General features: G+C 47.5%; 1 protein-coding gene across 3 annotated transcripts in view; it reads left to right on the top strand.

Annotated features, from left to right (window-relative positions):
• IFT122 (intraflagellar transport 122) overlaps positions 1-12,596 on the top strand; it is a 68,773-nt gene that overhangs the window by 41,313 nt on the left and 14,864 nt on the right. For all 3 annotated transcript variants that reach the window (XR_003608915.2, XM_028101789.1, XM_028101790.2), the window contains 4 exons: positions 552-605; positions 4,411-4,572; positions 9,203-9,369; positions 11,732-11,903. Coding sequence is in view for 2 of the 3 variants with exons in the window: in XM_028101789.1 (XP_027957590.1) it covers positions 552-605; positions 4,411-4,572; positions 9,203-9,369; positions 11,732-11,903 (555 nt within the window). In the remaining variant the exon portion in view is untranslated. The remainder of the gene's footprint in view (positions 1-551; positions 606-4,410; positions 4,573-9,202; positions 9,370-11,731; positions 11,904-12,596) is intronic.

Genomic DNA, 12,596 nt, shown 5'->3' with positions numbered 1-12,596 from the left:
TTATTCCCTAACCTCCCTCTCCCTTCCAGAAACCATCTTTATTCCTTCTCAGCATTCCCCTCCTCCTCTTCCTCTGTGCTGGTGCTGTGGCTCTGGGTGCCTTGTATTTATGCACTGTTGGTAAGCATAGCTGTCTCCTGCTTTCCATCCCAGTCACCGAGATGTATAGCAGTCAGTACATCTTCCCCACTCCCACTCCGATGACACTGCCTCAGAGTATCAGACCGCCCTGCTCTTCTCTTTTGCATAGAGATTCCTCTAAGCGGGCACCATCACAGACTGCAGTATCATAGTTTTGTTTTACCTAATCCCAAAGTGATTGATGCAACCAGGACTTCTTTGCTGTTCTTTGTGTGGACTAATCCCAGGGATAAAGCCGTGCCTCACTGGGTGGTATAACCCTCCCGAATACATGGCGATTAATCAATGCTTGCTTCTTTTCCCTCCTTACTGGCTCACTTTCTAAAGCTTGACTTCCCACCCCCAGCCAATCACCCACTTTTGAAGCCCAGAAGGCAGCTGATTTCATTCTTGTATTTCTTCCCCTGTAGGCCTTCACCAGAGTACAAGACCTCCGATATTTAGAGCTCATCAACAGCATTGAGGTAAAAGACAAAATGTTCTTCCTTCTCAAGAAAGCGCAGACTCACTGTCAGTGGCTTATAGGGAGCTCTTCTAGCAGATGAGAGCCTTGAGGGCACATAAACAGAGCCCACTGGTGTCTGGGCATTTGGGCCACAGCCTTGCTCTGGGGGTACAGAATGCCATGGGGCGGGGAGACAGCACCTGGTAGCAAGGAGTGCAGTCTGTCACTTGGTACTGGGGTGAGGCAGGTAGGTCCCTAATCTCTCCAAAGTTTTAGTTTCTATCTGTGAAAGGGGTTGATTTCCCAGGGTTGCTAGGAGGATTAAATAGGTTCTCAGTAACTGGTTTTCACCCCTACAGTGGTTGTTAGGTGGTTACCATCCTCTAAGGCTCCAACAATGTGCCAGTGTAGGAAGCATTTCCCAAATGCTCATGATCTGCTCCCCACCCACAGGAATGGGACCTGGGGAGGGAGCATGTGGACTGGAGTGGGCTGGTTCTGTGGGCACCCATTTGCTGGGTAACTGTAGACAATACTCTTAATTCCTGTGACTGTCTGTGAAAAGGCGTACATATTTTTTCTCCTGAACAGATTTATTGTGAAGCTAAGGAAATGTGAGATACATTTGAATTCCCATATGGAAGCAGGGAGGAAATCAGCAAATGTCTTGTCCCTGCAATTCAGTTCAGAATAATAAACACCTGTCATGGGCCAAGCCTTGTGCTGAGCCCTGTGGGCAAAGAGCTGAGTGGAAGGGAGGCCTGCGGGAGCTCACAGACTGCTCAGCTGAATAATAGTTGCCACTTGTTGAGTGCATGCTCTATGTCCCATGCATGATCAGTGTGTACACTACAGTTGACCCTGGAACAACATGGGGTTGAACTGCACAGGTCCACCTATCCGCGGATTGTTTTCGATAAATACAGCAGTACTGTAAATGTGTTTTCTCTTCTATATGATTTTCTTTTTTTTTCTTTTTAAATATTTTATTTATTTATTTGACAGAGAGAGAGAGAGCGCGCGCACACAAGCAGGAGAGTGGCAGGCAGAGGGAGAGGGAGAAGCAGGCGCCCCCTGCAGAGCAGGGAGCCTGATATGGGACTTGATCCTAGGACCCTGTGATCATGACCTGAGCCAAGGGCAGATGCTTAACCGGCTGAGCCACCCAGGCATCCTATATGATTTTCTTAATAATATTTTCTTTGGGCGCCTGGCTGGCTCAGTCAGTAGAGCATGTGACTCTTGATCTTGGGGTTGTGAGTTCGAGCCCCACATTGGGTGTAGAGATTACTTGAAAATAAAATCTTTTAAAAAAATATATCTTCTTTTCTCTAGCTTACTTTATCGTAAGAATACGGTATATAATACATGCAACACATAAAATCTGTATTAATCAACTGTTTATGTTATCAGTAAGGCTTCTAGTCAACAGTAGGCTATTAGTAGTTAAATTTGGGGGAGTCCAAAGTTATGCCTTGATTTTCAACTCTGGGCGCGGTCAGTGCCCCTAACACTCATGTTGCTCAAGGGTCAGCTGTATTTTAAATCCTCACACTGACTTAATGAAGTGCAAATACTGTTCTTATTTCTGTTTGATAAATAATGAAATTAAGGCTCAGAAAGGCTGTGTCACGTCCCCAAGGGTCCATAGGCAAAAGCCTGGTTGGAACTCAAAGCCAATTCTGTCTAATTCCCAAGCTCAAGCTATCTTTACTCAAGGCCATATTGTCATCTAAGAAGTTGTTTCTGATGCACACCCTCCCTACTTACCCCCTCCCCCAGTACTGTCAGAGGGAGCATCTGTATCTTCCGATGCTTACTTGCATGTGTGAAGAGCCATCTACTAGTAATGCCCAGTACTGCTTATTCTCAGGGGCAGGCATCTGGGAATCCACTAGTCTGGATCTAGGGGCCTAACCTGAAGCCATGGAACATGTTCTCTATGCAAAAGTAACTGACCTCTGTGAGACCACCTCTCACTATTTATCATGTCTTAACTGAGTTCCTGTCTTACTGCCTCTTCTAGTGTGCCATGAACTGGGCAGTTGGTTAAACTTGTAAGAATTGCCTTTTGAAAAAGAGCAACTTGCTTTCAAGTAATGATCCATTTTGGCTGCTCTGAGGCCTTAGTAGCTTGTTTCTGGGCATTTGGCATTATTCCAGAGAAGCAAGGTTCCTTGCTAGGCTCCTTTGGGTAGGGGAAATATAACTATACTGATAACAGGAGGAAGAGAATCTGCCCATATGGCTACATACATATTAAATATATGTAAATCACTTCTACTGATCATGGTGATATTCTGTGGCCTACGCCTAAATTCCATGCCTAGTGAAACCTATTTTTTTAATCTCACTGCAAGATTTTGATTCACTCCCTACAATTAGGAGTTAGTTTATTTGACTGATTAGCCTAAACTATGTGTAGGGGGCTTTTTTGTTATTGTTTTTTGGGGTTTTTTTTTTTTGGTTTTTAAAAATTATTTCTGTCAGTGGGAAAGCATGTTGCCTCCAGCTGTTAAAACTTTACCAGCTTGTCTCGGAGTTTGATTCAATGTCTCATCTTCCTCCACTGTGATACACTTGCTAGAAAACAAGCAAAAGGAAACCGCTGGGGATGAGAGATTGGGTGCTATTGAGTGTTTACAAATACTTGAGCAGTAGACTAATGAACGTTCCCTAACATGGAAGGAAGGAATATGCCAGTTACTTTATCTTTGCTGCTGCTTGTGTGTGTGCGCGCGCGCGCGCGCGCATACATGCAGGTATGTTGTTGGGGACTGTTACTTGTTTCCGAAGGTGGTATTATGTAGTACAAAGAGCATACAGACTGAGTCCAAATGCCAGCTCTGTATGACCCTGACCTGCTCCTCTTCTGAATCTCAGCTTCCCTCAGTGTGACACTTGGGTGGTACCACTCACCCTTGGCTCTTTGTGGGAAGTACGTAACCAGCACCTAGTGGATGCTCAACATGTGACTCACCTCTTTAGAGACAAAGACATATGAAGACTCATAATCCTGTTTTGTTAGTCTCCTTTTGGGAAGAGACCCTAAACTTTTGCTTGTCTGCATCATCATGGGTCACAGCTTGGCCAAACCAGGCCTGGGGACTTGGAAGATCTTGGGAGCTTGGGGGCCACCAACAAGTGGATAATGCACCCCATCCTGGAGGAGCCTGGGTGGCTCAGTTCGTTAAGTGCCCAACTTCTTTTTTTTTTTTTAAGATTTTATTTATTTTTTGACAGAGAGAGAGACAGCGAGAGAGGGAACACAAACGGGGAGAGGGAGAAGAGAAGCAGGCCTCCCGCGGAGCAGGGAGCCCGATGCGGGGCTCGATCCCAGGACCCTGGGACCATGACCTGAGCCGAAGGCAGATGCTTAACGACTGAGCCACCCAGACACCCATGGTGCCCGACTTCTGATTTCAGCTTAGGTTCTCTCTCTCCCTCTGCCCCTCCCCACTTGCATGCATGCATGCTCTTGCTCTCTAAAATAAATAAATCTTTAAAAAAAATACACACCATCCTAACTATACAGTTGTTTCCTTGGAAGAATATACAAGAAAGCAGCCCTGAGGAATTTCCATTAAACAAACAAAAGTTGGCATTACTTTTGATCTTCACTCATCTGGGGAAAAAAAATCTGCTTTTGTTGTCAAGCATTCCCACCAGAAACCTAGGTGAGAGACACAACAGCCCAGGAGCCAAGTGGAGGTTCCAGTAGAAAGGCCCAGGGGCTTAACTTGAAATAGCAACATGTAACCTTTGTAAAGGCTGCTTCCTGCCATGGCTGCAGAGGCTATTTCCTGTGCTTCTAATTTTTCCAGGAGAGGAAGAAGCGGGGAGAGACCAACAATGACCTGTTTCTGGCAGATGTGTTTTCCTACCAGGGGAAGTTCCACGAAGCCGCCAAACTGTACAAGAGGAGTGGGCATGAGAACCTCGCACTCGACATGTACACCGACCTCCGCATGTTTGAGTATGCCAAGGTAATCCAGCCACATCCTGGGCCCAAGCTGCAACATGGAACCCACCAGTGTTCTGATACTGTGCTGCCCAAGATGTTTATCCCAAGAAGTGATACAGATGGAAAATAGCAACTGCCTTATTAGTAAGGGTTTGGGCAACTGGCAAAGGAACCATCGATGGCCACTGGTTCAAGCTGACCCAAAACTCACCTTTTAGGCTGACATCAAAGGGACAAGAGAATGACCGTTCAGACCTTTGTCAGTGACAGAGCTGGATGGACTGTCTGAAGAGTGAGCCTGAGCCAGCATGGTCCCTTCATTAAGTGTTCAGGGTTCAGGGCTTCAAGTCTTTCTCCCACAAATTCTCTCAAACCTTTGTAAAAGCCACTGGGAATCAGTGTCCTCAGGCACGAGCTGGTTCTACCATTGTTATCCAGGACATTATGGTTCACTTCAGCCAAGGTTTCCTAAGTGTCTGCTCTCTGATTGATACTAGGCTTTTCACTGGGCTTTGGAGACACCATGACTGAGTCCCTGCCCTCCAGTACTCGCACAGTGTGCTTCCTGTCACCCCAGGGGTGCATCTGTATTTGTGATGGTAGAGATTTCCCTTGCATTTGCAGGTCCTCTATTAAGGTTAGTCCCCAGCAGGTCTGGGTACATGACGGGGGTCTTCCTAGAGCAGGCTCCTGATGGTTTATGTGAGAACAAGTCCCACCGGGGAGCCTAGGCCATCAAGCCTTTTGTTCAGCCTAATGCAAGGTAAAAAGAGCCTTGGGTGCATTGAGCAACCAGGCTCTTCCTTCCACAGAAATGCCTTTGTTAACCTGCCTTTCCTGGTACTGTCAGGATAGGCTTCAGAATGTTATTAAGTGAGTCATCAGCCACAACCAATTAGTGGCTATTAACGGTAATTACCTAGCTCACAAGTTCAAGATGGAAAATCTTCCCCATTTTTTTTTCTCCTTTTTTGTTCCCAAAGATGGCTGTGCTCTTTTGTCTTCCACCTGTGAGATCCTGGGGCTGAAGGTTGCATCTCAGTGCCTGTGATGTGGCCCAGGAGTTTCTAGTCATTAATATCTGAATGAGCACCTTAGTCCTAGCCTGTCTCTTTACCTTGATGGTTCCTTCACCCCGTCCCTCGGATCCAAGTGCTTGAGCTTCCCCCACTTGGTCCTCTTCCACTTTTTTACCCTCTCCTTACACTCCCACACCACACACACCACACACACCACACACACCACACACACACACACACACCACACACACCACACACCACACACCACACACACCACACACACACCACACACCACACACACACACACACCACACACACACACACCAAACACCCCCACACACACCACACACACACCACACACACACACCACACACACCCACACACACCCACACCACACAAACACACCACACACACACCACACATACCACACACACACACCACACGCCACACACACACACACCACACACACACACACCACACACACACACACACCACACACACACACCACACACACCCACACACACACCACACACACCACACACACCACACCACACACACCACACACACCACACACACACACCACACACACCCACACACACACCACACACACACACCACACACACACACCACACCACACACACCACACACACACACCACACACACACACCACACCACACACACCACACACACCACACACACACACACACACACACACACACACACACTATTTAACACTGCATTCATACTGAGAACTGAGTTCATACTGAGAACAGCTAACTCAGTGTGTCTTTTTCTGGGGATAACAACATTTAAACTGAGGACAAAACCTTAACTAAAGGATTGAATCCCTAGGAGTAGAATTTAGGCATTAGGAACAGCGGGATGTGGTTGTTCTTCAGAACCAGCAGCCTTTCCTGAAACCTCTGAAACCTCCCAGTAGGCAACTGTGTTGCTCACTTGGCATTTGGAGAGCCGGTGTGAGTCCTGGTCCTTCCTGTGGGTCCTTCCTGGTCACTTCACTTTGTTGAGCCTCCATTTTCTTCTCAGAGGGTAACATAGCTACAGCTCAGCTCAGTTCTGAGAATTGTACAAAACAATGTATGAGGAAGCCCTTTGCAAAGGCCAAACTAGAGAAAGGCTGGGAAAATGAGAGAAGCTAAGTGTGACCACAGAGTGGCTATTCTTAAGGCCTCTCCCCAGCCAGTCCCACTCCTCTCCCTACACTGAGGCCCCTCCTCACACCTCGGGTGAGCTTCGTGTACCCATAGTCTCCCATCCAGAAATGCAACCCACTTACACACTCCATCTGGTCTGCCTCTCTATGAAGGTAAATATTCTGGGGGTTGTTTTGGTTTTAGTTTTTGATCGCAATTCCAAGTAAGTTGGTTCTGTTTCAATCCCCCCCAATAGTCTGACTTTGAGGAAATGTGTACATACACATTATGATGGGGGGCGGGGGGGGAATACAGTGCTTATTAACATGGCATGTTTTTGTTTACTTGAAAATTGCTTCCCAAGATTCAATCTGGTTTTCGGAAAATTTTTAAATTACATTCCCACGTACAAATAAATTGTATGCTTTCCGGATAAGTGACATGTTTATATGGTGATAAAGGGAATTATAATGCTCTTAACTCTTATGTAGTATGTCCTTGTCAAAATCACCAAGCATGAGAACACTGTTTAGTCTCATTCATCACTCAGCACAGCCTCTTTCTGTCCACTCCAGGACACAGTCTTTGCCATGGCCCCAGATAACATGTAAATTAGCTTCATGGAACCAAAGAACCTTTGAAAACCCGGTTTGCTGAGCCTTGAAGGAATCATTTAGACTCAGCTTCAATTAGGTCAGAGCTCCCTGAGCTGGGCTGTTGGGCTGGAGATGGCTCCTTCAAGCCTGTGAGCTGTGTGTCTGGCTGGTCTCCTTGTTGATAACCCAAATTTATGGCTTGCTCTTGGCCTCTGACCCTTCTCACTATAGTCACCCCAAGTCCACTGAGCACTCACTTTGAAGGACATTTCTGTTGTCTTATAATGCCTGTTTTCTCCAGCTGCTAGCCTCATTTAACCAACCAGGTTAGCAGAGTTTCCGGCTTTGCACTCGCATAAACAGTATGCGTTATACTAGTTACCAAGAGTGAAGGCTGTGTTTGTAATGGCCCAAACTAGGCATCTTCAAATTGTCAGTGAATGCTTTCCAAGCTTCTTCCCCTGTGTGAGTTCCAGAGAGACCAGAGGCCAGTGAGATGGGCCTGTCTTTTATTGGATCCCAGCATTAGGGTAAATGATGCCCTTTCCTCCCCTTACAACAGTTGGTTGTCTTAGGCCAATCTAATATATTATTTTAGGGGCTACACAATTACCCTGAAAGCAAATGGAAACAGAGAGAGACCTAATTGTTCAAGTGCGTTTTTAGCATACATTGACTGTACTTTCCTGACAAATGAGTGCTAATCATGGGGAAAGGAATGCTTTTTTTATACTTTGTGAGGTTGACACAGTGCACTCTCTGCAGGGTACATTATTCCTAAGACAAACCACTTCTTGCTAGTAATGCAGATCTGGGCTCTAAGCACTCTTAATTTCCCTTTTTGAAAAGCCCCACCTTTAAAAATGTCAGCACCAAAGTTGCCTCAACTATGGCAAACTCCCATGTCTATATTTGGGGTAACTATATCCTGAAAAGAGGTGATTTTCTCAGGCTGTTTCTCACACATTCCTGGGCTAACCCCGGGAAGCCAACCATGGGCTTTCAGAGGCCCCCTGTTATCTCTTCCTTCCCAGGTTCTCTCTAGGCCTCTTCCCCCCATCTCACCCCCCCATGGCCTCCTGCTGCCCCTACCTCTACAGACCTGATAACAGAACAGGATTTGATATCATCCAGTCAAAAAGTAACTAACCAAGAACACTTGTGCTCCTTACCTGCTCTTGGCACATAACCAGGGAAGAAGCCAGTAGGATGATGCTCTAAGTTCAGGCAACAGAATGTGAACAGAATCAGAAAACAGATGTGAACAGTACTCCTAGTGTGGTGGTAGTTGAGGAGAGGGCACAGTGGGGCTCCCCTAGAACTCTGTACATCATTTTGTCACTTAGGTTTATGGGACCATGTGCTTAGCCTCACTCTGAGGCATGTGGTATCATCCCTTTTAACTGAATAAAGATTGTAGGTCTGGATATTTGGAATTAGGTAACCAGGTCGTAGAGTCACTATATGGGAATAGTCACACGTATATCCGTCTCTATATGAGAGAGAGAAAGAGAGACAAAGTAACCTGATCATAAAACCTCAACACTGCAGAGTTTGTGTAAGTACTCCGAAGAGTCCGGAAAGTATTATTTAGCTGGAGAACAAATGTCTGTTAGTGGGAAGGGCAGGAAACGTTCAGGGCCATAGTCCTTGACACTGTCCCATACTCCCAAGGAGCACCTGTGGGGCAGCCTGTGAGCACTCCTCCCTGACACCTGGGACTGCCCCCCAGTCAGCCATGCAGGGATGGGCTCACGCCTGCATCCTGATTGCCTGTTTCAGCCAAACAGAGCCCTTCCTTGCTCCAGCTTTCAGCAGCCTGATGTAATGCTGGCAGCAGGAAGTTCTAATCCGGAGTGTTTTTGTTTGTTGTGCTTCCTCAGGATTTCCTTGGATCTGGAGACCCCAAAGAAACAAAGATGCTAATCACCAAACAGGCTGACTGGGCTAGAAATATCAACGAGCCTAAAGCCGCTGTGGAGATGTATATCTCAGCGGGAGAGCACGTCAAGGCCGTAGAGATCAGCGGCGACCATGGCTGGATTGACACGTGGGTTTTCAGTCCCTGCCCCAAGAAGCATTTGGCAGCATGTCATGTCATGTCAGCTTTTGGTTTTGACTGACAAAGGAAAAAATAGTATTTCTCTAAATATATAATCCAAATGTAATAGTGACTAGGTTTTTGGGAGACAGAAATTGAACGAGGTAGTCACTGCCTTTGAGGAGCTTAGTGGATCCCTGGGGAAAGGGTTGGGGGTGGGGGAAGAGTAGGGGGAGATACCCAGGCATTAGAGCTGCCATTCACTGAGCCTTTCCTAGGAGGCAGGCACTGAGATATCTTACAAACACTTGATTCTCCCCCATACCCTAAGCTGTGGTATTTCCATGCCCAGCTCCAAATGAGGAAACCAAGGCTCAGGGACCAGGTGATCACATGAGGCAAAACAGCTGGGAAACCATGGAGCTGAGCTTCAAACTGACCTGGCTGATTTCAGTGCGCCTAGCATGTGTAATGGTAGGAACCAAAAAAGAACAAGAACACTTCTAAGCACACCAGGGAAAGAGACAAGAATTCTCATGGGAGGAACCATGGATGTGGTGTTTGCGTGAAGGGCCTTGAATTTTAAGAGGTAGAGGGTGGTAGGAAGGGGAAGGGCATGAGGCGAAAAAAACAGCACAAACCAGGAGTCACCCAGAAGGGGGGTGGGCATGCAGTGGGGCTGCCCAGAGAGATAATGGATTCAGTTTTGAGACTCTTAGAGCATCAGACCTCCAAGGGGGGGGCTTTCTTCTCCCATAGTCGAGGAAGGTATACTTCACACTCATGTATGTGTGTGTGTGTGTGTGAGTGTGTGTGTGCACATACAGGTGCACACTGCCAGAGCTGGTAAAGAACATGTGAGGGAGCAGCTCCTGACGGTGGCTCAGTCTGAGCCCTACAGGCTGTTGGTTATTCTGGAAGCCACACAGTGGTCCACAGGTAGTGGTGGCCTAGACAGGACCTGGGGAAGGAGAGGGCTGGTTAATGACTAAGTCACCTCCCTGAACCCCACCATGTAGTTGTCATGTATGCCCCTCACATATGTGCCATATGTGTGTGACCTACCGCCCCATCTTGTGCAAGAATGAAGTTTCTTGAAGATACAGATCTTGCCCCCCAAACTATTCTTTTCACAAAAGGAGTGATATAGGAGAGAACCAGGCAGATTTGTGGCCCTGCTCTCCCCTCTGGTTTTTCATGTCACTTTCATTTGCAACTGACATGTATCAGGTTACCCTGGAGATACCTAACTAGTTCAGGAAAGAGATATTTAAGCATGTTCCATCCTTTTTCCAGGTCTGGCTGTAAAAGGTGCCTCTTCTCCAGGGACATTTGGTTTGATGGGTGGGGCTGGGGGGCTCTAAGGGTTTGGCTGTGCCACCTTTCCCTAAAAATGTGTTCTTTCTCTGCTGAGAAATGTTATTTTTAGATGCCATTATTATTCTACGTACAGATTGACAGCCCTCCCTGAGCTTGCCTGTGTCTGAGACAGGGATCTGTTACAGCTGCTTCCCCTTCTTTTTTCACAAAGAGCAAGCTGGGTAGAGCCCCTTTCCCCTGAGAGAGCTGGTTTTACTCCAAACCCCAGCCTGACCAGAGGGAACAAGCATGTTTCATCCACCCCCTCATGTCCCCACAAGTAGTGGGAGGGCCAGTTACCACTGGGAAGAAGTGGCAAGCCCCATTGGTCCCTGTGGCCCCTCCCCCATGGTCAGCACCTTGGCCAGCAGGAGAGGCACACCCAAGATTTCCGAGAGGCTTTTCTTCCAGAGCTCAGAGCCGGCTCCACACATGCCTCTTCCTCTAAAGTCCTGTCGGCTGAAGAATTCTGATGCCTTTACCTTTGCTTTCCTATGAGAATTCCTGAAACAGTGTGGAAAGAGCATTCTGCCACTTGGCTGCAGAGTCTTGAGCAGGCTGCTTCACCTTCGACCTAGCCTTTAGTCTTCTCATCTGTAAAATGAGAATAATAGTACCTGTTAGGGCAGTGAGGATTCAGTGAGATCGCACATGTGAAAGCTCATGGTGCTGTGCTTGGTACCAGTAGGTGATCAGTAGGTGTTCATTTCTATCCCCAGATTTTGCTGGATAGCTAGTGACTCTGTGAAAGGCACACACAAAGTGGGGGAGACAGTGTCCTTTAGCAGGTGACTTCTCCCGGTCACTGGGCAATGTTTCTGGATTATATATTCACTCATTTAATAACCACCCATCAAGCACCAAGGGCCATGGCACCATATTGAGCATTGGGGACAGTAACGTGAATCAACATGGAGCCTGCCCTCAAGAAGACCCAAAAGCCTGTGCTGCTTTCTTCCATCAGGTTCCTGTTACAGGAGTCCATCTCCTCCCTGTGCTTTTACCTCTCCAGGTTAATCGACATTGCCCGTAAACTGGACAAGGCCGAGCGGGAGCCCCTGCTGATGTGTGCTTACTACTTCAAGAAGCTGGATAACCCTGGCTATGCTGCTGAAACCTACCTGAAGATTGGTGACCTGAAGTCCTTGGTTCAGCTGCATGTGGAGACCCAGCGCTGGGACGAGGTAAGGGTAGAGCATGCCTCATGGGCTTGGGGGCCCCATGTGAGCCCTGGACCACAAGGGGCTTTTTGGGGTTTGGATGGAGAGCAGCTGCCCTCATCAAGAGAATGAACATTGGCCTGGCAATCAGGAGACTAACCCTCGAATTCTCTGAGCCAGCGTGTCTTAGAGGCCCATTTATTGGTTCATTCATTCAGAAAATCTTTATGCACTGCTGGCTTCATGCTAGCCCTGTGATAGACACTGGGGATGTAAGAGTTAACAGGACAGCCCTGGGCCTGCTGTGGATCTGAGCTGCTTGTGGCCAGCACCACAGGCTGATAGATCTCTGACATGGAGACACACCTGTGTAACATTCAAAACCTGTTAGGTGCCATCTGACAGAAAATGCTACCCATACTCTCCAGGTGGAGGCTGCCAGAACCATTTCAGGGGCAGCTCTTTCTCCTCCTTCTTCCCTCTAACCTGGACTCTTTCCTGAGAGGATCAGGGGCTGCACCCATGGTCCTCGCTCCACCCTACCCACCCATCCACCCACTGAGGTCTAGTTTACAGAGCCATAGCAAGACCTTTTCTGAATAAAGCTGACTCTTGTCTGCCCTCTGCGTGGCTCCATTTGGTGAGGTGACAAGGTTACTGATGAGAAGAGGTGGGGCCAAGGACAGAGGCAATAAATGGCTTCTCAAGATAAATTTA

Source organism: Eumetopias jubatus, unplaced genomic scaffold (assembly GCF_037043125.1).
Source record: "Eumetopias jubatus isolate StellerSeaLion01/CBP00866 unplaced genomic scaffold, mEumJub1_p1.0 scaffold_1, whole genome shotgun sequence".
Taxonomy (NCBI): domain Eukaryota; kingdom Metazoa; phylum Chordata; class Mammalia; order Carnivora; family Otariidae; genus Eumetopias; species Eumetopias jubatus.
The sequence above is the reverse complement of the archived record's forward strand: the minus strand, read 5'-3'. Positions and strand labels throughout refer to the sequence as shown.